Source organism: Sander lucioperca, chromosome 2 (genome assembly GCF_008315115.2).
Source record: "Sander lucioperca isolate FBNREF2018 chromosome 2, SLUC_FBN_1.2, whole genome shotgun sequence".
Classification (NCBI taxonomy): domain Eukaryota; kingdom Metazoa; phylum Chordata; class Actinopteri; order Perciformes; family Percidae; genus Sander; species Sander lucioperca.
The window spans coordinates 48,424,078-48,449,791 of NC_050174.1; the positions used below are offsets into that span (position 1 = coordinate 48,424,078).

Sequence of the window (25,714 nt, forward strand, 5' to 3'; positions counted from 1 at the left end):
GCTTGAACGCTCCTCGCTTGAACCAGAACCAGAAAACCATATACAGAGGGCAGCCTTCCTGGAAGCCGTGCAGCTGAAAGCTGCTGCTTACTCCACCCAAATTCATGTAATGCTATAGAGGAAAGGACGTCTCATCTCTAAAAAGTAATTTCCTCGTTTCCTCTCTCCTCGCAGGATTTCCATGCTTCCTTGGTGGGATGTACTAAGACATGAGGAAGCAAAGCTAGTGAAGGACACGGGGATGCAATTTGAGAACTGGAGATGTATCCATTGACGTTACCGGCTCTGACTTTTTCCTGCTACCGAGGTAAAATGATTACCAAACTTTCCTGGAGTCAAAGAGCACAAGCGGAGAGCCTAGAGGAACAGCCCTGCAAAGCCTCATTTCTGCTCAAGTGTTACATTTGGTAACGAGAATACTGACGAGACAAGACAGCACCACTACTATTAAACACTGACTGTGGCGATATCAACATGCATTATCGCTGACGTAAAAGACAACACTTTAATGTAGTTAAAATAAAAACTCTTTATTTCCATTGCCCACCTTTTCTTCCTCTTGTCTCACATGTAAAAGTGAGGATTAAGTAAAAATCTGATTCTCTAACGTTACCAGTAACATTTCTCTGTCAGGTTAATGTAGTACAATGCTTCCTCTGAAGTAGAAATACACAGTAAGTCAGTAGTATAAAGTTGGGTTGTATATTAGATGCTTTGAGGTCCTTCTGTGAGTTATTTTGGGGTACAATGGTTCTGTAGAAAGCTACAAGCAGCAGTAGGCCCGATCTAAACAGAAATGTTTCAATAATTCGGGCCGTTAATGTGATTGACAGAGAGATTAACATGCAGCCATACTATGGGTCTACAGACACCAGGCATTCTGACAGCAGCTCTGACCTACATACATGTTTTACACATCACTTCGTACACTTATCTGCGTGTTGGTGTTTTGGTAGGTGTGGTTATCTTGAAAACGGGGAGGGGGGGGGGCAGTGTTGAAAAGAAGGCGGCCGGAAACCAACAAATGGTGTTTTCTTTAACAGTCAACCAAAGCTTCCAAACTGTGTGATAGAAGTAGTCTCTGTCTCTGTCTCGTTAAACTCCAGTCACCTGCTGGATTGCTGGCAGCTGGCTCTCACTGATGCTGAACTGGGTGTTGTAGTTTTAGGGTTAGAGTTAGTCATGATGAAGTTTGACAGAACTAAATTAGGAAAAAGAGCGTGATTGTGTGTGAGGCTGTTGTGTGTCTGTGTGTCTCTGATGGCTCCATTAAAGATGATGTTTCCACTCTGTGGACTGAAGGGAACTCTGAACTGAATCTCTGAGAAACTGATGCTCTGATAAGAAGCTGCTCACGCATGACAGATTATAGGACTGTGGTTTCTGACATGTTCCATCAGATTAACGCTAGCACAGTCACACACACACACACACACACACACACGCACGCACGCACACACACACACACATACACACACACACACACACACACACACACACACACGCACGCACGCACGCACGCACGCACGCACGCACACACACACACGACAGATTGTAGGACTGTGGTTTCTGATGTTCCATCAGATTAACGCTGTTTCCTCTCAATTTGTGAACATCAGCAGAAAGATCAACTTCACAGGAGACTCAACTACAGCTGCAACTAACCATTATATTGATTAGTAATCAATCTATTGATTCTGTCAGGGATCTTTAGTTTCAAATTTTCTGCACAGTTTAATGCATGTTATGATCCGACTGAGCACGTACCTGTCGTCTGTCCAATCTGAGTTTTCTGTTTGCATGACTAAAACTACTTTTGAACATACACATGTTCCACCAAAACAAGTTCCTTCCTGAGACTATTTAGCAGAGGCACCGTGGCTCCGGAGACGATGGTGATTGGTTTAAAGAAATGCCAATAAACCAGAGCAATTTCCTTCAAATGGATCCTTTATTGGAACTTTAAACTCTCTTCATATTTAAAGACACACTATGTAACTTTTCCCTTTTCGGTCCCCCTACAGGTTGTCTCATTGGAACTACAGCTCGCGCGGCTGTAGTTCCAATGAGACAACCTGTAGGGGGACCGAAGAGGGAAAAGTTACATAGTATGCCTTTAAGTAAACCTGACTGAGGGCCCCCATTTGGCCCCTAGCTGTGGTTTAAATGGACCTTTTGATGAATCATGTTGTGTTCATCTGATGGTTTGAATGGAAGATATCCAGCTTGCTGTGTTTACAACCTACAGAAATACACAGGTTAAAATCTGGACATACTTCACCAATCAGAATTACATTATTTTGGACCACAAAGATGGTGAAGCAAGGGATGAGATTTGGATCCGGCCGAGGGCAGATAGGGACAACCCGGCAAAAGTACCGATATTTTCAAATAATTGTATGGCACCTCTAGGTCCGATGTTGCACTGCAGGAAAGTTTTTCTTCTAGGAAGCTGCAAGAGGGAGAGTCCCCTGTTATCCTTAATGGAAAAGGTGAAGCACATGGCCCCTGATGGTATGCCTAATTCTGATGCTCTGTTACCTGACTAGTATTGATAACCAGTATTGTTACCAGGGTAATGCACAGAGGAAGTGATGACTGCTTTGGTGATGTTGCAGGTTGTTCTGAATGGAGGAATTTCCCTTATCAACATTCCCTGAACAGGGAGTACTGTTTATATACACTGTGGAACCGAACGCAGCTACAGTTTTTCATTTACATCAAAAATATTATTTTACTAAATCTACTCACTCTTTGAGAAACATTAGGCTATGACACACATTTTAGTTATATGAAATGTTATGTAAGTCGATAATGTAGGAATCATTTTTGGCCTTCACCAATGATAGATGAAAATTAAAATGTTAAAACCTAACCGTTATTCAATTCCATATAACTTTCTGTCAAAGGGAGCCTCTGGAGAGGGGCTGAAGCAGAATCAGAACTGACTTTATCTTTTTAGTAAGTATACATCCAACGAATGTTAAAACATACCACTCTACGGTGCAAACATAAAAACACACATTAACAACAACGTAGAGGAGAGAATGTGAACATTTAAACATTTTCCACTAGAGTAAATAGTCAAATTGTCAAATAATAGACTCATATTGCACATTGTTACAGGCAAGTGTGTGTGTGTTTTTTTCTTAATAAAAAATATCCTTGAATTTGGAGGTGCGTGTTTTGGCTGAGCTATAACGCTGAAGAGCCCTGGATCATAGTCATCTAGTAATCAATCACTGAGTCTATAAAACATCAGGAAACAATTAAATGTGCAGCAGTTTGTCATAGTCCAAGGCTGCTCCCCCCGCCTCATGTAGTTGTGTTGATGTCTCTACAGTTGGTTTCCCCCTCAGTGCTGGGTGGTTTGGGCAGCTGTGAATGCAGCAGTCACCCTCGGATGTGCACCCAAAGACCTGATGAAGAGATACACTTTTAAGCCAACTCTGCTGGAAGAACTGCACAATTTTGGACTAAACCAACTATTTTGTCAGGCATTTTGGTTAGTTTTCACCAACTCATCAACTGGGGCACGGTCAGACCCGACAAAATGTAGCAAAGCATTTATTAAAGTGAAACGGGGGTTAACAAACACGTTGCTACTGATTGGTATCACCTGTGACACATCCACTAAAGGAGAGAAAACATCCCAAAGCCCATTTCGAGGAAACATGTCGTTGGAACCACAAACCGTAGCAAACAGTGCACAGCGTTTTGAGATTGAACGTGCCCCTGATGAGTGTGGTATTAGTGCTTTTACTTGTAAAGGATCTGATTTCTTCTTCCAGCTCTGATGTAATGATATAAGTACATTTTACTGATCACACTGACAGAATTTTACTGAAGGAACATTTTCAAAGCAGGACTTTTTCTGGAATGTTTTCCTAATTGACCAGGAAGATTTGAAAGTTAAATCATCAGATTTCTGAGTGGAGTTTGGTTTGTTTCTCCCCCTCTTTTAATAACAAACACATGTGGACATGCTCTCTGCTGTTTGAGCAGCAGGAAGTGACCTCATCAATCACCCTGAATCAACACCACAGAAAACTGAGGACAGTTTTTCACAGTAAAAGCCTGTTGTTGAAACAGAGTCTGGATCAGTTCCTAACAGAGGTGGGAGGAAGTCACACATGGTTGAGTCACAAGTCTTACGATCCTTGCACACAGAGTCAGAAATGTTCGTATTTATTACTTTTTTTTTTTTTATATATAGCATCCTAAAAAGTCATGACGCACAGAAACCTTTCACACTGAGTCCCCCCCCATAGGTTTGGTTCTCCTAAAGACTAACGATACACACATAACAATAAACACAGGAATACTCATTCAGTGTTATCACTGCACATCAATAATATCCGTCTTTGGGGATAAATGTAAATGTATATCACTATTTGCCACTGGTAGGGGGGTCGTGGCTTAATTTTACAGGGGAACTGGCCCGCCTTAACCCCCAACCATCTGGTTCTGTTTCCCACACAGATTTAACTGATCCTTAACAAAACACCTTCAAAATGTTTACTATGGATGGAAAGAAACACAGAGAAGTGACCTGTGTGAAGTTATTTATGACAGACGAAGGTTTGGGAGGCAGTGTGGAAACGTGCTTGTTCTGTTTGTGAAGAAACTTCTGCTGAAGAAGATCATGTGATACGATCAAAAGCTCCAGAAACAGCTGCTGAGTACATGCTAAACAGATGGGTAGATTGTTTTTGCCCAAAAGTATAACATTTTGTTTTTATTTAACCTTCATCATGGACTATACGTCTGCCCATTGAACATTATTATATATTCTGCACTCAACCGTTCAGCCTCTTTTCTTATGCAACTGTTACTTTGTGTGTATGTATTTGTTTTTTTCTGTATTTATTGTTTATTTCATGTTAATGTTAATATGTTTGTTTAGGGTTAGGGTTAGGGGTTAGGGTTAGGGTTAACCCTAACCCTGGTTAGGCAAATGGACGAGAGTCTGGTAGGACCAGGCTAATGGACCGGAGTCTGGTAGGACCAGGCTAATGTACCAGAGTCTGGTAGGACCAGGCTACTGGACCAGAGTCTGGTACCAGGCTAGGTGTAACTTATTGTGGCAATGAAACATTTTCTGATTCTGATGAAAAGTTATTTTTATTTGATGAAAACAAGAAGCTTTTATGTTGAAGGTGCAGAAAGGAAACAATCACGTGTGTTTGTTTTAACTTGAAAATCTGCTTCAGGTTTGAATTTTTTTTCCTTCAGAGGGAAGGTTTCAGAAACACTAACAGCAGAAAGAAGAGAAGAGAGACAAGAGAGGAACACGTTAGACAGACTGTTGGATAGTTAGACTGTTGGTTAGTTAGACTGTGGGTTAGATAGACTGTGGATTAGATAGATGGTTAGGGTTGTTGTAGGTTAGTTAGTTAGTTAGTTAGTGCAGATCTTCATGGACCCGTCTGTGTGCAGCAGGAAGAGGTGAGTGAATCTTTAACAGATCAGAGCTGCTGAAAAAGTTGAAAGTTGAACTCAGAGACTTGAAGTTCAGTCAGAAGAGCTGAAAGTTTCTTTATAACCTTTAAAGCTGAAAGTTTGGTAGTAAAAATGTGTTCTAAGAGTTTACATTTTTCAGAAAGAGGAGATTTATGGAGTCAGAAACTCACCAAATGAAAATAAACAGAAGGTGTTAATTATCTAGTGAACAGATTAATATTAACAACACACAAGGTAATTTATTACAGTTAATGTTTCAGACGTTTTAAACTCACACAAAGCACACTTATCAACAACGTGCTGCTGTTTTCTTCAAACATTAAGTGTTTAACTGTGTGTGTGTGTGTGTGTGTGTGTGTGTGTGTATTAATCCGTTAATCCTCCTCGTTAGCTCCAATCAGTGTGACGAGCTGCAGCCTAATTTCCTGTTTCAGCTCGTTTCTTCTTCAGGTCAGAATTCAGTTCCTGGGTGTCGTCATGATGACAATCAGCCTGAACATCCCCAAAGTAAAGTCTGACTTCACTCTTTAAAAAGTGATAGAGAAATAATAGAAGAAACATTGCAAGTCGTCTCGTTTGAAAGACTTTAGAGTTTTGTCTGCTAGCATCTCATGTTCGGCTCTACCTCCACAGCACTGTGGAGGAAGGTCTGGCTACACCACAGATGCATTCTGGGAGAGGAGAATAAACTCTCTGGGTTGTTTACATTTCTCTAAACCAGGGGTTTTCAATAGGTGAGGCAAGCCTCCCCTGGGGGGGCGCCAAAGAGCCACAGGGGAGTCACGACACTCGAAGAAAAAATAACTGTATGCAGCTCTATTGATATCGGTAACTGTGCGTGCGTGTGTTAGCTTTAAAAAGCATTGTTTCCTTGTCCCAAGTCAACATAAGTCAGCATTAAAGGACAATTCCGGCGCAAAACGAACCTAGGGGTTATTAACTGATGTGTACCCTCTGTCGCTCTCTGGGACATGTTTTCATGCTAATCCAATGAGTTTGGAGCTTTAACGAGGCTACCGCGGACCGCTGGTTAGCTTGAAATGCTAGTATTCGGGGCATGGGGACACTCAAATTAAATCACTATTTAATACCACTAAAAAGGCTCGAAACATCACCACTCTTTAACGTTAGCATAATTAGGGTCCCTAAATGTGAACCGAAGCATTGACAACATTGTAAGTGTACAGATAATTTATTAAAAAGATTATTTAATTAAGATTATTAAGATTAAGATTATAAAGTAGAGACATTTATGTCACGTTCATGTTTACTTGCGGAAGCCATCTTGGAAACCAGTTATGACTAGTCGAACGCCGTGCAACGTGGAATCTCCATAGACAGTATGGGAATTCCACGTTGCACGGGGTTCGACTAGTCATGACAGCATTTCAAGCTAACCAGAGGTCCGCGGTAGTCTCGTTAAAGCTCCAAACTCATTTGATTAGCATGAAAACATGTCCCAAAGAGTGACAGAGTGGGTACACATCAGTTAATAACCCCTAGGTTCGTTTTGCGCCGGAATTGTCCTTCAAGGGAGGAGACAGGACCCAGCAACAAACATAGGAAATATGATCCTGAGTTAAAGTTAGGTTTCACCTGGTCGGGGTCCGAGGCTGCTCCTCTGCTGCAGTGTGACAGAGACCGGGTGAAATGCCGATCACCCGTTTCTGGTTGTCTGTGGAGAGCGAGTTCCCCCAGATCTCCACTAAGGCTATGGAAGTCCTAATGCCCTTCACCTCCACCTGCTTGTGTGGGTGGGGGTTTTCCGCACTGACTCTGATTAAAAACAAATACAGATCAAGGCTGCAGGTGAAAGACCACTTGCGTTTATTTCTCTCTGCAGCCCCGCATCGAACACCTCTGCTCATCATAAGCACGGCCTCATTGTTCCCACTGACAGACACAGCGTCAGCTGATTTTGCCGGGGCTTCAGCTCTGAATGTTTTGAGTGTAGCCCTGAATGTATTTTGAAAAGTTGACTGACAAATATGAAAGTGGACATCACTTAGTGTCCACTCTCGCTGTAAAAAGCTGTGCAGCTTCATGTTTATGAAGGATGCACTCTGCTGTCGACATGCTGCGGTAGATGTGTCCCGTTTGAGCTCCGTGTATTTCTGTAGTTTTGGTTTTCCACCTCCGATGTAGAGCAGCGTTCAGCCACTTCCCTAAACTTTGTCTCATTCAGAGACCAGAGACCCAAACGGGGCTCTGAGTCTGTCAGAAGGTCTGAGATCTACCGTATCAGCAGAGCAATCACGTAATGCACAGCAGGCTATGGTGCAGGTAGATTACTTTCTGAAATATAGTGACTATTATAACTTTATTTTTCTGAAAATATCACTACTCCTCCAAATCTCAGAGAACACAGATGGGATGAGTTATATTTTGAATGTGCACAAAGTTTTGGACATGAGCAGAAATCTTGCTCAAACATCTGAAATATGACAGTCCAGGGGTTTATTAATACATTAAAATGAATAATGTATAATTGAAGTTACTTCCTCAACAAAAAATGCAAAATAGAAGAGTAAATGATGCTAAGCTACATGTGTGCTGACTCAGATATAATTAGTTAAGCAGATCTACAGGAGAATAAATAGATAAAGCAATACAGAATGCCTGACAGCCTTACTGCTAAATATTCCATTATGTTTTTATATTTGGATTGTAATCTATGTTTCCCTTTACATAAAGATATTTCCAGCATATTAATTCAGAAAAAGGTAGAAATAGGTGCATACAAAATTCACCAGAATGCAGGAAATGAAATGTTTAATGCTCAAAATTAAATGCCCCATCATAACACATGCTAAGCATGTTTTGTTGACTTGTGGATAGGCCCACTGATTTTATGATGAATTATTTTAAAAGTAGCCTCAATTAGGCCTGTATGAAGTTGAAAATTATTTGCTGTTGCAAAGAATCGTTTATGAATGCACTTTTAAAAAAGTTGTGGAAATAAAAAATTTTCAAATACAATATTAAAAAATATTTGCATTTTATCAGTTGTTATTGAAACTCATCAAACACACAAAAGATGTCATTTACTGCAGAGGTGTGTGTGGATTAGGGCAGGCGGACGGGATTTTGGGGAAAGGGGGGCTTGGCTGTCCTTAACTACTCTAAGGGGAGGTTCACATTCACCCAATTTGAAAACCCCTGGTGTAAACCAATCCCAATAGTCCCGGGTGATGCTAAGCTCCAGACGCAGCGATGGTGACTCTGCTAAATAGTCTCAGGAAAGAACTTGTTCTGGTGGAACATTAGCACCCCGCTGAAGAAAACTCCTCATCCAATATTAAATGAAGTTAACTGTTGACACAATACAGTAACGTGAGCTATTTAAATTAGCTGATACATGGTTAAACCTCATTGGCTCTTACCAGTGTATCTCCGTGTGTACTTTCGTGTGTCCACAGCAATCCCACCAATCAGTCCCAAAACCTCCCAGTTAGAGAGGAAATGATCTAAACATATTCTTTATAAATCTTTACAATCATTCCCTGAAAGAACCGAACAGACATGTCTTGTTGAAACATCTACATCTTCTTCATAACTTGATATTTTCAGGGTGTAGCTCTCTAGCTCGACATTTGTTGTTGTTTCCCAAAGAGAACAGAGTTAGAGAATGGAAACACACAGAGAGAGAGAGGAAGTTTACCCTGGAAATGTTGATTCTGTTGATCCAGAGCTGTGCTCCAGTTGCACCAGGAGGCCAAGTGTCCGCCTCCAGCCTGGAAGAGAAGGCGCAGAGAGGAGGAGGAGGAGGAGGAGATGAAGAGGAGGACAGGAGGAGGCTGTAAGGAGAACAGAGATCCTGGAGATCTGGATAGCAACCTGAAGAGAGAACACAGACGGTGAGAACGAGAGGGTGACACGGGAATCAATTGTTGCTCCCAACCCATCCCGAGCCCTCAAATACTCCTCCCGTTTTGTTCCCTATGTCGTTGAAAGTTATCAGACTCTGTTGCCCCCCCCGTAGCATGTTTGGTTAATCGCAGCTGGCTTTTAATCGCTTTGATCTCATGAACTTCATATATTGATGTATGAATATTTATATCTTGTCTTTATTGTGTTTTAAAGATTTCTCTACGGATATGGACCGGTGTGTCTGTGTTGCCAGATTAACAACCTTGAAAACCTGTTAATTCACACTATTGTTATGCCAATCTTTATTATTGTTATTGATCTGACTTCTTCCACACGTTTTTGGCCTTCTGCATACTTTCAGCTACAGAAACCATTTCCATTTTAAAATGTTCAGCTCTTTAAGGACATTGTGGCTAGGATTCTGCTTGTTTCTACCTCTTATACATATTGTTGTTTTTTTTAAGATTTGTTTTGGGCATTTCAGTCTTTAATGGATAGGACAGCTAGATATGAAAGGGGAGAAAGAGGGGGAAGACATGCAGGAAATCGTCCAGGTCGGACTCGAACCCTGGACTTTCTGCAACGAGGCATACACCTCTATATATGTGCGCCCGCTTTACTAACTGAGCTAACCCGGCCACAACCTCTTATACATTTTAAAATGTTAAGCTTTTTCAACTTTTTTTTTTTTTTTTACAATGAAACCCGATGGTAAGAATCTTCAAATCCTCTTCAATTTAATCCACTTTAAAATGCTACCCCTTCCACATATTTTCAGCTAGAGACTTAATTTAAACTTTAAACAATCAAAAAGACCTTAAAGCAGTATAGTATATTTTAGCTTTGTGATATCTTTAACATATTTTAACTTATCACAGTTTAAGTTTTAAGCTGTTTTCAGATAGAGCAGACTGAATGTCCATCAGCTGAACTATCATTACGTTCTGTTAAAAGTAATGTATGTTTAGTACTTGTGTACACAACACTGTTGCTGACCTGCAGATGCAGAATTTTCTGCAGATTAAAATAAAACTCAGAATTTTAAAACATCATCAACATGTTAACCCTCCTGTTGTCTTCCCATCGACCGTGCAACTTTGCTCTTCTGTGTAAAAATATAAACGTTTTTCAATGTTTTTGGAAATGTTTTGACATTTTTAGTCACTTTTTTCCAAGTTTTTAGTCACTTTTTCTGTTGTTTGTCGATTTTTTTTTTTTTTTTTTTTCGGCGCTTTTTCTGACGTTCTTTTATCAATCTTTTTTCAAATACTATAAAATTGACTAAAACACCCAAATTCAATGAAAGTAGTGAACTGATCATTTAATTTACTTGTGAAGAGTGTTGTAGGGAACCATCCACATTTTTTCTTTTGACAATTTGGTTGAAAGAAACCCAAATTTCTGATATAAAAACTCTTTTAAAATGGGTCAAATTTGACCCGAGGACAACAGGAGGGTTAACAACATCTCCTCCCCGAGCAGAAAAACTGTCATAAATTCTGCAGGATTCTTGTCTAGATCAATGCTGAAAACTGTAAAAAGCAATCTGCAGATTGAGTTTGGGTTGATTATTCATCATTGATTAATAACTGCAGGTTCAGACTTAGTTCAGAGTTTCAGTGTAGAGCAGCAAAGATTAATGGATTAGTTGTCAACTATTAAATTAATCTCCAACTATTTTTATTAATAATCGGTTTAAATAATTTTTATGAAAAAAGTAAAAAAAAAAACGACAATGTTGAAAAAGCATAAAAAACATTGGAAAAAAACAAGAACTGTACATAAAAAAGCATCAAACATCGGAAAAAGTTCCAATTTTTTTAGAAAAAATGTCAACAAAAATTCAATTCAATTTTATTTATAGTATCAAATAGTTATCTCAAGACACTTTACAGATAGAGTAGGTCACACAGACCCAACACTTCCAATAATTCCACCAAGAGCAAGCAAAAGAAACGTCTATAAAAGCATCAAAGATGTTGTGACTTCTGCAAACTAACGTTGAAGAGAGAAGAGCAGCGTTAGAACAAAGCAGAGAATCAGAGAAATAAAACATAGTTTTCTCTGTTTCATCTCTACTAGAAATGCAGCTGCAGCAAGTATCTCACTATCACTCTCCTCATTCATATCTTAAGACAACATAGCATATATAAGGAGGTTGGGTTTCGGGGTTTTGGAAAAGAAGAACAGGGAAACGACACGCCACACTCCGGGACATGAGCCGCAGTCTCTGGGGTACGCGCCACAAAAACGGGATGGTTGGGTTTAGGAAAAGAAGAACGGGGAAAGGACATGTCACACACCGGGACACGATCCCTGGTCTCCAGGGTGAAAGTCCTATGTTGTTTGACCCATCCTCCACCCCAACCAACCTCCCTACGCGGATTTTTGGCATTTCATACTACTCACTACCGTAGTCGTGCTGTGATCACGAAACATGTTTCCCATTTAAATACATTACTTTAAAAATCGTCCACACCAACACGAAAAAAACGAGAAAAAACGTGTGCTTGTACAAGAATCCATAGATTAAATAATGTGATCATTTCACGAACTGTCGTGAGACTGGGTTGGTTAAGACGCTACAAATGATGTCCAGCTACAAAAAGCCAGAAAAGTCTGAAGTTAGAGCAGAAGTCCAGAGAGTGGTTTCTATGGAGTTGATACAACGTCTCGTCTGATTGGTGGAAACTGGCAGCTTTCAGAACGCTGCAGACCGGAGACTCTCAGGGAGACTAAAGTTTACACCCCAATCTTTGGTCTGAACTGGAGTTTAGATTTCTGGATCATCTGGTCATTATTTATGCGTTTTGTCATGCTGAATGATTTATGTGGAGAAACCTGGTAAACACAAGATGTAAAGTGGAGCTGTTGCCTGATTCTTTGGGAAAAACTGTCCATTAAATCAATTAACCAATGATTCGTTGACAGACTCATCAGTAAAAACATCAGTTTGTTTCTAATTATTCACATTTTAAAAAGCTGAAACTGAATTGTTTGTTTAGTATTTTTTCTAAAAGAATGACTTTGATGACTAATCTAGTAATAGTTTTAGCTCAGTATTTTATATCTCAGTAAACTGATGTTGACTCTGCAGCTTGTCCTCGTCTGGAAGCAGAACCAGGACCTCTGCTGGGACCGGATCTGAGGCTGGATTCAGGTCCGGAGGTAAGGTCCGGTTCTGCAGAGCTGACGTCAAAGTGGCCCAGATCAGGAAGACCAGGACCCAGACCTCGGTCCGGACTGGGAAGCCCAGAGGGTCTGAATGGGGTCCGGGTTTTATTCTCCCTGACCAGACTAATCCAGGATCTACCGAGACCCAGACGGACCAGAGGAGATGGACCCGGACCGCAGAGTCCTGGTCTGAGGTCAGTTAGAGATGCTCTCCATCTGATCCTGGTCCAGATCCTGAAACTGCTGCAGCTGCAAAGATGTAGACTAAAACACAAATGCAATGAAATATTCCAAGAAAATGAACACGTCCAAAAAAGTTACAAAATTATCAGAAAAAGCAGCCGTAAATCAAGGAAAAGCAACAACACACACCGATGTTTAACATATGAAGTTTGTATTGTGGTTTGTGTTTACTTAGTTAGTCAGTTACTTAGTTACTTAGTTAGTCTGGCTAACACCTGACTCACCCAACCAGAGAAATGTTCCTCCGAGCCCATTTTCACACCGTCTGATCCTGAACTTGCTGATGTTTGATCCTGTCTGCTCTGGTCCAGGCCCGGTCCCGGTCCACAGCTGGCCCGTCCTCAGAGACCAGGACCAGCAGCTCTGAGAGAGTCCTGGGTCCATCCAGGACCAGGTCCGAGTCTAAGACCAGGACCAGGAGGAGGAGGAAGATCCAGCCGTCTGTGTTCCAAGGCAGAGGTAGGATATCAGGGTTTGATATAAAGTCCTTATGTGATTTTATTTATTCATTTATGTAAAATCAACAACAATGATACATTCATGAGCCATGAAGTAAAAACCATGCAAAGGAAAGCCAGAACCCCTCAGGGGGCGCGGAATGTTGGGTTTCCTACAATAATTCAATAAAACATAACCTCCACTAAAAACCTAAATCACTTTTATACATTGCCTCTGAAAGTTTCATCCATCATAAAATAAAATCAGAATGTGTTCAGTTATCTGCATTTTTTTCTCCATCCGTAGCAAAATTTAGAGTTTTCACAAAGAGAAGGGATCACCCCCCACCCTAACCCTCTGGCAGAGAGAACGTACCGTTTAATAACTCCGATAGTCTGCTGTCGACTGGTCACATGGTCATCTACAGGATGAAGGTGATGATGATGAGGAGGATGGAAGAGAGGAAGATGAGTGACAGTGTAGTGATGTAGACAAAGAGAGAGGGAAACTCCTTCAGCAGTGCCAAATGCAAGAAGATGCAGAGAGGACAGGCAGACAGGCAGAGAGACAGACAGACAGGCAGAGAGACAAGTAGAGAGATAGAGAGACAGACAGCGTGACAGCAGCGTCATGTTTGGTATTGTTTTTCATAACAGATGAATTATTACACATGGGAGTCGGTGTGCGAGGATTTTAATTTGGGAGTTTTTCAGAGGACGGTCTGGAATGTCTTGCTGACCAATCAGATTGGCTGCTGGGATCTACAGTCAGTGATTTAGACTCTCTCTCCTGATAGGTCGGCTGCGGCTGTCTATCTCTGCAGAGGCGGGACAACTCGTCGTCCACAGTAAGTGATGCACCAGCCAATCAGAGCACAGCTTTCAGCCTGACGTTAACGTGATATTTCTGTTTAAATATGTAAACGAGGCGTCATCTGATGATGATAATGTATACATTTAGATGAAATCTGCAGAAACAAAGAGACAAAGTTTGACACCAGTCTCAGAGAAGACGTGTTATGGAAATCTCTAAATTATGTTTCTGTCTCTTTAAAACACATCATCACTCAACACACCAATCAATAATATCAATAATCAATATGTCCAACTCCTCTATGATACCTTTTAAATGTAGAATAAAGACCTTTTTCCAGTCTGACTTTCACACGTCTTATATTTTATGATTTTAGTGTTTATACTTATTTATATAGTTTATAACAGTTAATAGTTTTACTTATTTTTATAATGATATGATTTTATAGAGTTTAACATTTGACTTTTTTTCAACTATCCATATTTTATCTATACGTTATTGGTTGTACTGTGCTTAACTCACTAAATCCACTTTGTTAGGGTTAGTTAGTGTGTGTACAGTAATATTATATATATATATATATATATATAAAAAAATGAATGAATGTTGATTGAATAGCAGCTGTTAGTCCTTCAGTCAGCCAGCAGGTGGCAGCACAAACACAAAAACTTTATTGTTCTCTGAGTTCCCTGACAGTTTGTCTTCTGCAGTCCATGAGGCAAGAGGGCTGATGGGAGAATCTCCAAGCTCCTACGTCAAGGTAACGGACCAATCAGCTATCAGCATCTCGCCGCACGTCTCAGAAGACTAATTGTGTGTGTATCTGTGTGTGTGTGTGTGTGTGTGTGTGTGTCTGTCTGTCTGTCTGTCTGTCTGTGTATGTAGCTGGCAGTGACCTCTGACCTCAGCATCAGGATGAAGACTCCAACCGTCTTGAACAACAAGAACCCAGAATACAACCACAAGTTTACACTGTGAGAGACACACACACACACACACACACACACACACACACACACACACACACAGCATATGATATGATACGTAAACCAAAAGGATTAGTTAAGTTTAGAAAGTAGATGATGGTTTAGATCGAAGCCCTTCTGTGTCCTGGGTGAAAGGCTGAATGTTTCAGAGCTGTATGTCTGAATGAGAACGGAATGTCTGTCTGTCTGTTCCAGGTGTGTCAGCGATGACGTCGTCCCCAACAGGTTGTTGGTTTCAGTCTTCAGCAGGTCAGTGATGACGTCATTCTGAACATACTTCATATTATACTTTAGTTTATTTGCACAAACTTTGAAGTGCATACAATAGATAGAGAAGTCCGAATTCAACATCCCATAATATACTAAAACATGATAATTTCTCTAAGATAAAAACATGCAATACAACAAACAGGTAAACGTACACACAATGTAAAGATAAATCAGGTAATTAATACACAGATAAAGCCTCTGAGTCAGACGATAAAGATAATCAACAGAATCATCCCAACATGAGGTAGTAGTAATAATACAACACTCTGGTATTATTACTACTTAAGGTTGAAGATGTTATTTCATAACATTGTCTTGGTGAAAACCTTGTGTCTAAAACTCTTGTTTTTCAGAAAAATTAAAAAAGGCAAATGAGAAAACATTTTATGGAAGTATTTACCGACCTCAGATGAAATCGCCTCGTCACTGTTTAAACTTAGTTTCTACGTCTTTGTTGCTTTTTTCCAAAGGCAAATAATCGGTTGACATTAGTAACGTTTTGATCAGAGTCAGAAAGAAGAAATATAAGATCATTTGACATTATTTTAAGCCAATAATGAAATCAAAGTACAAGTTACGTTGTGTTGTTTCCTCAGCTGCCGTCAGCTGATTGGCTGTATGAGCTTTGGGATTGGTTCCTCTCAGGTCAGTTTCAACCAATCAACAGACAATACTTCCTTCTTCCATCTTCTTTCCTTTCTTCCCTTTTTCTATTCTTCCTTATTTATTCTTCCCTTCTTTCCATTATTATTCCATCCTTGCCTCCTTTCTTCTATCCTTCCTCCCACCCACCTCTTCTTTTCTTCCCTATGTACTTCCCTCCTTACGTACTTACTTTAAAACTTAAAGTCTAGAACAGCAAAGATTAGTTGTCAACTATCAAATTAATCTCGAAATATTCTGATAATCCATTAATCAGTTTGAGTCATTTAGTTTATGATAAAACAGGTAAACTTGTTAAATGTGAATATTTTCTAGTTTCATCAGTAAACTAATCCTTTGAGTGCACACTTTCACTCTGTTATCTGATGTTTTATTGATTTTAAAAGAGAAAATAACTGTCAGATTTAATGAATGAACCTGTTGGCTCCACCCCCTTTGTGTTGGCAGCTCATCTCCGGTTGGTTCTACCTGCTGGGGGAAGAGTTTGGGCGGAGCAAACACCTGAGAGTGACATCACAGCGGAACAAGCCAATGAGGAGCCCGGAGGACGGTCCAGTACGCTGCGGTGAGTCGTGCTGCATTCAGGTGCTCCTGGTAATGTGGAAACAACTCAACACGGGTTTCATCCTGCGTTTAAAGCACGAGATGCAACAATGTAAAGCACACGGAGCGGAGCTCCTGGGTCTCCAGCCAGAATCTTTAAAGGTTTTTTTAAAAACGTCAACTTTGTGTCATTTCCCCTCAGTCTTAATGACCGGGCTGAGCCCCGCGCGTAGGGTTGCGTGTAGGGCTGAACCCCGCATGTAGGCTGATTTAGGGGTATTTTATGGGATCTGACGCTCAGCACCGCAGCTTGCTGGTCCTTCAGGATGAATGGGTTTGAAGAAATAGTTTTTTCTTTTAGTCTTTGTCTCCAGTGTCTCTGTCAGAGCATCAAAGTGAGCTGCTACCACCCTGAAGTGAACTCTGAATGGATCCCTGGGCTCCTTTTAGGACGAGGAACTGGAACAGGATTTCTTTTTATGGAGAGCGCGGACAACTAAATCATCCTCACTGCTCCAAGACTTAACGGAGTCATCAATACATATCGGACTCAGGGTTTAAGGTTTCTGTTTTTGACAAATTTTTAGCATGACAGATATGAAAAAAAAATATTTTACTGCCATCATTCTTCTCTGCTTATTTATACGGGGGCACCGAAGGAAAAAAAACGTCAGGCCTCCAGCTGCCAACGTGTTAGTTTCATTAGCTTTGACAGAAACCCTCAGGAGACACACACACACACACACACACACACACACACACACACACACACACACACACACAGGCGCACACACACACACACAGGCGCGCGCGCGCACACACACACACACACACACGCACACACACAGGCACACACACGCACACACACACAGGCACACACACACACACACACACAGGCGCACACACACACACACACACACCCCGCCATGTCCCTTATAGAAGCTGTATGTTATATTTATAGTGTGATGGGGGAGGAGAGAGCCAGCAGTGGTAGATATAGATTAAACCTGACTCTCTCTCTCTCTCTGTGTCTCTCTCCCCGGGGGTCCACACGGTCTCCATGGTGATGAGAAGCTGCCCGGTAACATGTGACCCTCACAATACCGCTGCGCCCCCCCCCCCCCGACTCTGGTTCTGCGGTTAGATCAGAGAGAGGACAGTCTTGTGTTTGAGTTTGTTCTCTGAGCATCAGACGTTCAGTCAGCAGGAATATCATCAGGACGCCATCTCCCGGACTTCACGTTTCACTCCATCCTGATCCGCTCACAGTCCCAAAACTACAGGACTCCAGACGCGTCTCCTGGACTCCATCCTGATCCGCTCACAGTCCCAGAACTACTGCAGTTTGACTCTCTTCACATCCGACTTTATACTGAATCTGTGGATTTTATTTTACAGTTTTCAGCGTCAATCCAGGATAAAAATCTGCTGAATTTCGCTTGAGCTGGAGATGTATTAATATTATATAATTTCATTTAAATTTGTATTAAACCTGTGGAGATTTCTGCGTCTGCGGAGATTTCGGTGTCTGCAGAGGCGCTAACTTCCTTTAACATTGTCTCTGGTTTGCTTTTCTTTATGTCGAAGACTCCAAAGAAGAAACAGGGAGTTGAGTTTAGATGCTGCAGACGTATTCAAACTCTTCAGAGTTCAGCTTGTGTCTGAGCTCCAGGTTTAACTGTCCTGGTCCGGTCTGCAGCTGCAACTATAAAGATTATTATCACGGTGGATCAATGTGTAGGTTATGTTCTGGATGAATGGATGAGTAGTTTGGTCTCTAAAATGTGGATCAGAGTTTCCCAAAGCCCAAGATGACGTCCTCAAATGTCTTGTTTTGTCCACAACTCAAAGATCTTGAGTTTCCTGTCCCAGAGGAGAGAAGAAACTAGAACATATTCACATTTAACAAGCTGACATCACACAAGTTTACCTGTTTTATCAAAAAGAAATGACTCTAACTGATTAATGTATTATCAGGATAGTTGAGATTAATTAAAAGTCTGTGCAGCTGTAGTCTGATCAGGATGTTCTGGAAGAACACTGCGTGGTCCTGGGATGATGCAGCCAGGGGTGATGATGATGCTGGTTATTTGCTCGCAGCAGAACTCAGAAGCACTCCAGACCCGGCTCCAGAAACCAACGTGAACCGCACCGCTGCCCCGCTGAACCACAGCGCCGCCCTGAACCGCAGCACCACTGGACCGAGAGACCGAACGAGCCCCGGCCTCACTCTCTCCAGAACCAACACCAAAACCAGCAGCTTCGGCGTCGGTCCGGCCAGCAGCGTCCACAGCCGCTGCGTCTCTACACAAAAAGCCGACTCCACCCAGCGCCAGGTGACCCGGGACAGTGGCAACACCCGCCGGCTGACTGTGAGTGCAAACAAACTCAAACTGTCCAAACAATGTTTTTTCAATGTTATAAATATTTCAGCAATAATACTGCGCAGACATGTGGTTTAGATTTCTCTGGAGTCGGCAGAATCTCCCCTTCTGGTCCATTAAAATAGAATAAACTTTGTTGTCATTGCAAAAGCTTGTTTACAACCAAATTAGCCGTGGTGTACCTGAGTTATATAGAAAGCCATCGGACTGTTGGCCGTGGTCATTTATTTAGTACACAATGTATGATAGAATGTGTAAATATGGGTTAACAGGTGTAAAATGGGGATTGTTGTTAGTTGTCATGGTAACAACATGCATCAGTGGTGCCGTGAAGCGCTACTGATGTGGATTGTAATATGAAAGGTCAGCGGCAACGCAGTCAAAGTTGAAATCATTTGAACTAGCGCACAGGTGTATTCCGCTAAGACGCTAAGGGGTAGGTAAGGGGTAGGTAAGGGGTAGGTAAGGGGTAGCGCTGCACCATGTTGGAGTCTAAAGTTCAGAGCAAAGATTCAGGACGATGAGTTGAAACCTGCAGCTACTTGCAATACTCCGTCTACGGTTGGTCAGCAGTAGTCAGTGAACGGTTTTGGCATTCTTTTCAACAAACTAAAAATACTCTTAGCAGAGCTCTAAGAGCTCGGCACATGGTGTCGGGGTTCGACAACTCAGATCAGATCAGTACGGTGGCCGACAGGGGCAGACGCCCTGCAACTTAAGAAAACACACGCAAATAGACAAAACACAAGCAAATTAAGAAAACAACTTCATTAATTTGACAACACATGTGCAGCATTCAGCAAACACACTGCAAATACACACAACACAACCAAATACACAAACACACTGCAAATACACACCACACAACTAAATACATAAACGCACTGCAAATACCACATCATAACCAAATACATAAACGCACTGCAAATACCACAACACAACCAAATACATAAACGCACTGCAAATACCACAACACAACCAAATACATAAATGCACTGCAAATACCACAACACAACCAAATACATAAACGCACTGCAAATACCACAACACAACCAAATACATAAACGCACTGCACATATGAAACGATGCAAAAAGAAAAGCACACAAACCCAGAAAACAAATGCAACAAAAAAACGCAGCATCCAGATTACACAACAGAAGTTCTCCAGACCTCTAGAGGGAGCAGCTAGGGGAACAGCTGGATTAGAGGGAGCAGCCAAGGGAACAGCTGGATTAGAGGGAGCAGCTAGGGGAACAGCTGGATTAGAGGGAGCAGCTAGGGGAACAGCTGGATTAGAGGGAGCAGCTAGGGGAACAGCTGGATTAGAGGAAGCAGCTAGGGGAACAGCTGGATTAGAGGAAGCAGCTAGGGGAACAGCTGGATTAGAGGGAGAAGCTAGGGGAACAGCTGGATGTTAGAGCCCACGGGGAGAGAGCGCTCTGCCTTTTATTAGAGTCAGGTATGGCTGCAGCCTGGGGAACTCCATAGACTGTATATTAAATTTATATTATTATTATTATTATTATTATTATTATTATTATTATTATTATTATTATTATTATTATTATTATTATTATTAATAATAACATAATATATTATTAATATAGAGTCTATGCTCCCGTCTCATGCCCTCCCGGCTGGTGCCGTCCCCGAGCTTCGGCTTTTCAAAATAAAAGCTTGCGTCTGGTCCCTATGTGTTTGTACTTTGGTGTGTTGGATGTTTGTGAACTAAACAGTACGGTAATCATACTAATGAATACAATAACTTTTTCAGCAGATGTCTTAGTTACAACACGTTGGAGTTAGCAAAGCAGTTTTGTGTTTATGTGTGCGGGCAGGATTTATTCAGTTTGATAAATCTTTTTGCTTTGTTCTTTTTGCATCGTTTCATATTTGCAGCGCGTTTATCTATTTGGTTGTGTGTATTTGCAGTGTGTTTATCTATTTGGTTGTGTTGTGGTATTTGCAGTGCGTTTTATGTATTTGGTTGTGTTGTGTGTATTTGCAGTGCGTTTATGTATTTGGTTGTGTTGTGTGTATTTGCAGTGTGTTTGTGTATTTGGTTGTGTTGTGTGTATTTGCAGTGTGTTTGCTGAATGCTGCACATGTGTTGTCAAATGAATGAAGTTGTTTTCTTCATTTGCTTGTGTTTTGTCTATTTGCGTGTGTTTTCTTAAATTGCAGGGCGTCTGCCCCTGTCGGCCACCGTAGATCAGAGATGTAATGTTCACAAACATTCACTTGGTTGTGTGTGTTTTACTCTTTTTCTTTAAAGCCTCATCAAATATTTAACATGTGATGAATTATAGAACGAAGCTTCTTCTGCTCTTCACACACTATACATACCACACACACACACACACACACACACACACACACACACACACACACACACACACACACACACACACACACACACACACACACACACACACACACACAAATGCACACATGTTTGTGTTTCTCTACTGACATCACCTTATTCCCTAAAGCCAACTGACTGAACCCAACCTGAATGTGGACCTTCAGACACGCGTTTCCTCGCATTGATAGAAACAGAGGACCAGACTTTAGTGTGAAACACACGGCCCCCACTAAAACCAACAGCAGCCCATAGGTTTAGAAGCACAGAAATGCGTCGTTTCAACAAGGTCCTTGTGCGATTGTAGGCCAACCAGAAGCCTTTTAATCCAGCCAAGAAATAACAAACATATCACTTTTTAAAGTACGTTTACAACAGATAAGAAAACTGCGATTAATTGCAAGTTAACTCTGGAAAATCATGCGATTAATGAAGATTAAATATGTTAGCGGATGGCAGCCCTAATATAATAGAATGTACATTACATTAAGATGATGCTTTTATCCAAAGAGACTTCCAATTAACATTCACACACCGATGGCGCAGTATCAGGAGCTATTTGGGCTTCAGTGTCTTGCTCAAGGACACTTGGACATGGGACTGCAGGGCCAGGGATCAAACCCCCAACCTTCTGATAGACGACTGCTCTTTCACCTGAACCTCAGACGGCCAGTAAAGACCCAGAACTGCAGACTGTCTGAGAGTCCGGAGTAGAAAACAGATCCTGAATAACAGAATATGTGTGTGTGTGTGTGTGTGTGTGTGTGTGTGTGTGTGTGTGTGTGTGTGGGAACCAACAGTCAGAAGAATAGCAGGAAACGCACAAACGCTGCATGTATCCCTGCGATAAGACACACACTTCCTGAAAACACACACACTCTGCTGTTTAACATCCAGTATTCTGCTGAAACTCCCAGCGGTCAGACCTGGTTCTGGTTCTGCTGTAAGTCTGAACTTTATGTTTGGACCTGGTTTTTAAAGTCTGGATTTGGATTAGTCTGGATTCTGTGTCTCTGAAGTCTGGATTAGAAAGGACTCTGATTGTGTGGGATTTGCATTTGTGTCTTTAAACCTTGCCTGGATTTGGTTCTGTCTCTACTCTGGACTGGATTAGTCCTGGTTCTGTCTCTACTCTGGACTGGATTAGTCCTGGTTCTGTCTCTACTCTGGACTGGATTAGTCCTGGTTCTGTCTCTATAACTCTGGACTGGATTAGTCCTGGTTCTGTCTATAAGGTAGGGTGAGACTTAGATTCCCTGCAGTCTGGATCAGGCTCATGGTTCTGGTCTGGGGTTCTGATCAGATGGACAGGTGGAGCTGCAGGATTTGAACCGACGACCCGCTCTGCCGCCATGCACACGATCCACCGTCTGTGTCGCGCCTGCATCGAACAGAACCTGCCGCAGGTCGGAGATTACTGATCATATTCATTCATATAAGTTAAAATGAAGCTAGAAACAATCTCAGGAGTGGAAGGTTAACATGTTAATAACCCATAACTTCTGATTTAATGCTAACCTCATCAAATGACTTTAGTCAAGCACAGCCAGCTTCTTCAGTTTGATAAAGTTCTTATTGTCACTGACACAATGTTCAGCCACATCTGAGACGATGCGTAGGTCAGTGGCTTCCAACAAACAGGGCGGGCGCTGGGCAACATTAACATTATTAACATTATTAACATTTACATTATTTACATTATTAACATTATTTACATTATTAACATTATTTACGTTATTTACGTTATTTACATTATTTACATTATTAACATTATTAACATTATTTACATTATTTACATTATTACAGACTCCGAATGATTGATAGACTGCGAGTGAGATGAGATGTATCTAAGAGTAGGAAAGATACAGGACAGCAGAGACTATGTCAAGTTTGAGTGTGTTTAATATTAAATATTTTTTAATAGGTATTAAACTTGTTCATGTACCTGTGAACAGGACATTTAGTCTCCTCGCTGCTTCCAACTCTGCTTCAAGAGTTTCAACAATTCCTTCATCTGATAAACAGTCGGCCGACTTCAGCAGGGTTCATAATAATAATAATAATAATAATACATGAAATATACACTGGTTTTACTCAAAGTCACTTTACAAATAACAAAAAAATTTAGAGTTCAGTAAAAATATAATATATGCAAATATTACCATTTTCCACAGAATTTTCTGCGGATATTCAGATGAAGCAGACTTTAAACAAATAAAACCGAGAAAACAAGTCTGAATGTTAACACATCTCCAACCTATAACCAGAAACCAGTTAGATTCAGCAGATTTTATTAATTAGAATAAAAGATCACAAAGACTTAACAATACAAACAGAGTTCAGTAGAGTCTGTGATTAGAGTAGAGTGATTTTCTCAATGGAGTCTGGTGTGACGGATGTTCAATTACAAACCGCACGGAACAAGCACCTCTTCTGATTGGCTGCACAGAGTGATGTCACTACTGTGTGTGTGTGTGTGTGTCAGGTCGATCAATAATTCACACATATTAAAACTGGATGATTTCACTGAAAAACTGCATCTGACTGGACAGAGTTACTCTGTGTTAGTTGTTTGTGTATTATTTTTTTTATATGCTTTTGTCGCTTTGTTCGACATTTTCGGTGTTTTGTCAGAAATGTTTGATACTGTTTCTTTGTTTTTGCCGCCTTTTGCAATGTTGTTGTCGCCAAAAACGTCCAATAAAGCAACCAAAGCTTTATGAAGACGTTCAGAGAGGCGATCGCTGATCCGTGTGTTTGAAGGGAAGTTTATTAATGTGATGTGACGACAGCAGGAGGAAGGCTGCTTCCTGCTGTCACAGCGCGGGGGAGGGCAGAGCTGTAGCTCTACTCTCTAAAGATATATGATATCTGTCTATCATCAGGACCTATAGGAGCTGTAGCTCTACTCTCTAAAGATATATGATATCTGTCTATCATCAGGACCTATAGGAGCTGTAGCTCTACTCTCTAAAGATGTATGATATCTGTCTATCATCAGGACCTATAGGAGCTGTAGCTCTACTCTCTCTCTCTCTCTCTCTCTCTCTCTCTCTCTCTCTCTCTCTATATATATATATATATATCTATATATATATATATATATATATATATATATATATATATATATATCTCTCTTTCTATCATCAGGACCTATAGAATCATGGGACTGTGTTGTCCGAGCTAAAATGTGTTTTAAGGATGTTCTGTTCATGTTATGTGGGTTTCAGTGCTGCATAGTTGATTTAGTGTTCATGTTTATTGGTGTTACCATGACGGGGGGGGGGGGCTGATGGCCTCTGGGCAGAGGGTGGGTCTCGTCTCCTGGGTGAACCATGACGGTGACCCGGGGGGGGTGGTGAACCCTTCCTATGTCTGTTCTGCTGCTCTGAAACCTGACGATCTAATGAAGCCATTGCAGAGTTTTCCCTCAGTTTGTGGAAGAATTGATTCATGTATTTAACGCTCTGTGGGTCGTATTATAAGGGGGGGGCAAACCACCCATATCCTCAGAGGGTTGTTATGAAGATGTCACAGTGATGTCACTCTATGGAAGGTGTTGTCCATCCATCGTTGTGTTGAAATGTCAGCTGACTCTGCTGACATGTGAACCGGGCCGCTGCAGGGTTTTAATCTCCGCCTGTCAGTCTGAACATTTACCTTCCTTTGTGGAGAGAAAACTCTCAGGAGGAGGCGACCTTTCCTCCGCTCGCTCTCTGTGTACAGAGTCCTGGTAGCCATGGTAACCACTCAGAGACCAGGACCCAGACAAACCTCCGGTCTGGATCCAACAGAAACATCCCGTCTCTGTCAACACCGCTAAGCAGACAGAAGAACTACAGGAACTTAATTTCAGACTAATCAGAAGCCAAAAACACCTGAGAACATCTACAGCACGGGGGTCCAGCTCAACCGCTATGGACCCACAATGCAACGGGACAGTTTAGTTTAACTAACGTTACATACAGCTGGGGTCACACTGGATGACAGACAGGAGTTTATTAACATGCTTTTATTTAATAGAATAGACTTTGACTGTATTACTGCATGTCTCATATAATCTTCTCACTTACATAAAGTCTAAAATAGTCAGCAAATAAGTTCCTTAGTCATCAAAGAGTTTCTCAAATCAAGCAAAACAAGGATTACATGTTTAAAAGCTGACTCTCACAGCCCGAATATGACAACTCTCAGATTCTGTCTGTCACTTAAATCATCGATTGAAAACAGTTTCCTGTCTTCTTGGTTTGGTGGGCCAAAACTTAGCGTGAACATAAAGTGATATTTGGCCTGTGGGCCTTGAGTTTGACGCCTGTGATGTACAGAGTTCAGCTTAGAAACAACAACATGGTATCCTCCGGAGAGCAGGAACTTTCCTGATGATCTCAACAGTAATAACTTCACCTTCATGAAGATAAATCTGTAACTACTCTGATGAAATGGAAGAGAAGTGTTGAATCACTTTCACACTGCAGAGTTTATCTCCACGTCTGGCTAATAAAAA

General features: G+C 41.3%; 2 protein-coding genes across 10 annotated transcripts in view; one reads left to right on the forward strand and one right to left on the reverse strand.

Moving 5' to 3' along the window:
* The window catches only part of LOC116056993 (scavenger receptor cysteine-rich type 1 protein M160-like), a 1,012,348-nt gene that overhangs the window by 32,920 nt on the left and 953,714 nt on the right, over positions 1–25,714 (reverse strand). The gene's annotated exons all lie outside the window — the stretch shown is intronic.
* The window catches only part of LOC116056972 (regulator of G-protein signaling 3-like), a 34,113-nt gene continuing 13,626 nt past the window's right edge, over positions 5,228–25,714 (forward strand). Inside the window, exons 1-11 of one of the 3 annotated variants that reach the window (XM_031309371.2) lie at positions 5,228–5,448; positions 9,153–9,320; positions 12,431–12,701; positions 13,062–13,209; positions 13,985–14,035; positions 14,712–14,761; positions 14,887–14,975; positions 15,183–15,236; positions 15,854–15,902; positions 16,368–16,485; positions 18,564–18,835. In XM_031309371.2, coding sequence (XP_031165231.2) covers positions 5,420–5,448; positions 9,153–9,320; positions 12,431–12,701; positions 13,062–13,209; positions 13,985–14,035; positions 14,712–14,761; positions 14,887–14,975; positions 15,183–15,236; positions 15,854–15,902; positions 16,368–16,485; positions 18,564–18,835 — 1,299 coding nt within the window. In that variant the 5' untranslated portion in view covers positions 5,228–5,419. The remainder of the gene's footprint in view (positions 5,449–9,152; positions 9,321–12,430; positions 12,702–13,061; positions 13,210–13,984; positions 14,036–14,711; positions 14,762–14,886; positions 14,976–15,182; positions 15,237–15,853; positions 15,903–16,367; positions 16,486–18,563; positions 18,836–25,714) is intronic. The other 2 variants (XM_035999038.1, XM_035999039.1) reach the window with 2 other exon arrangements.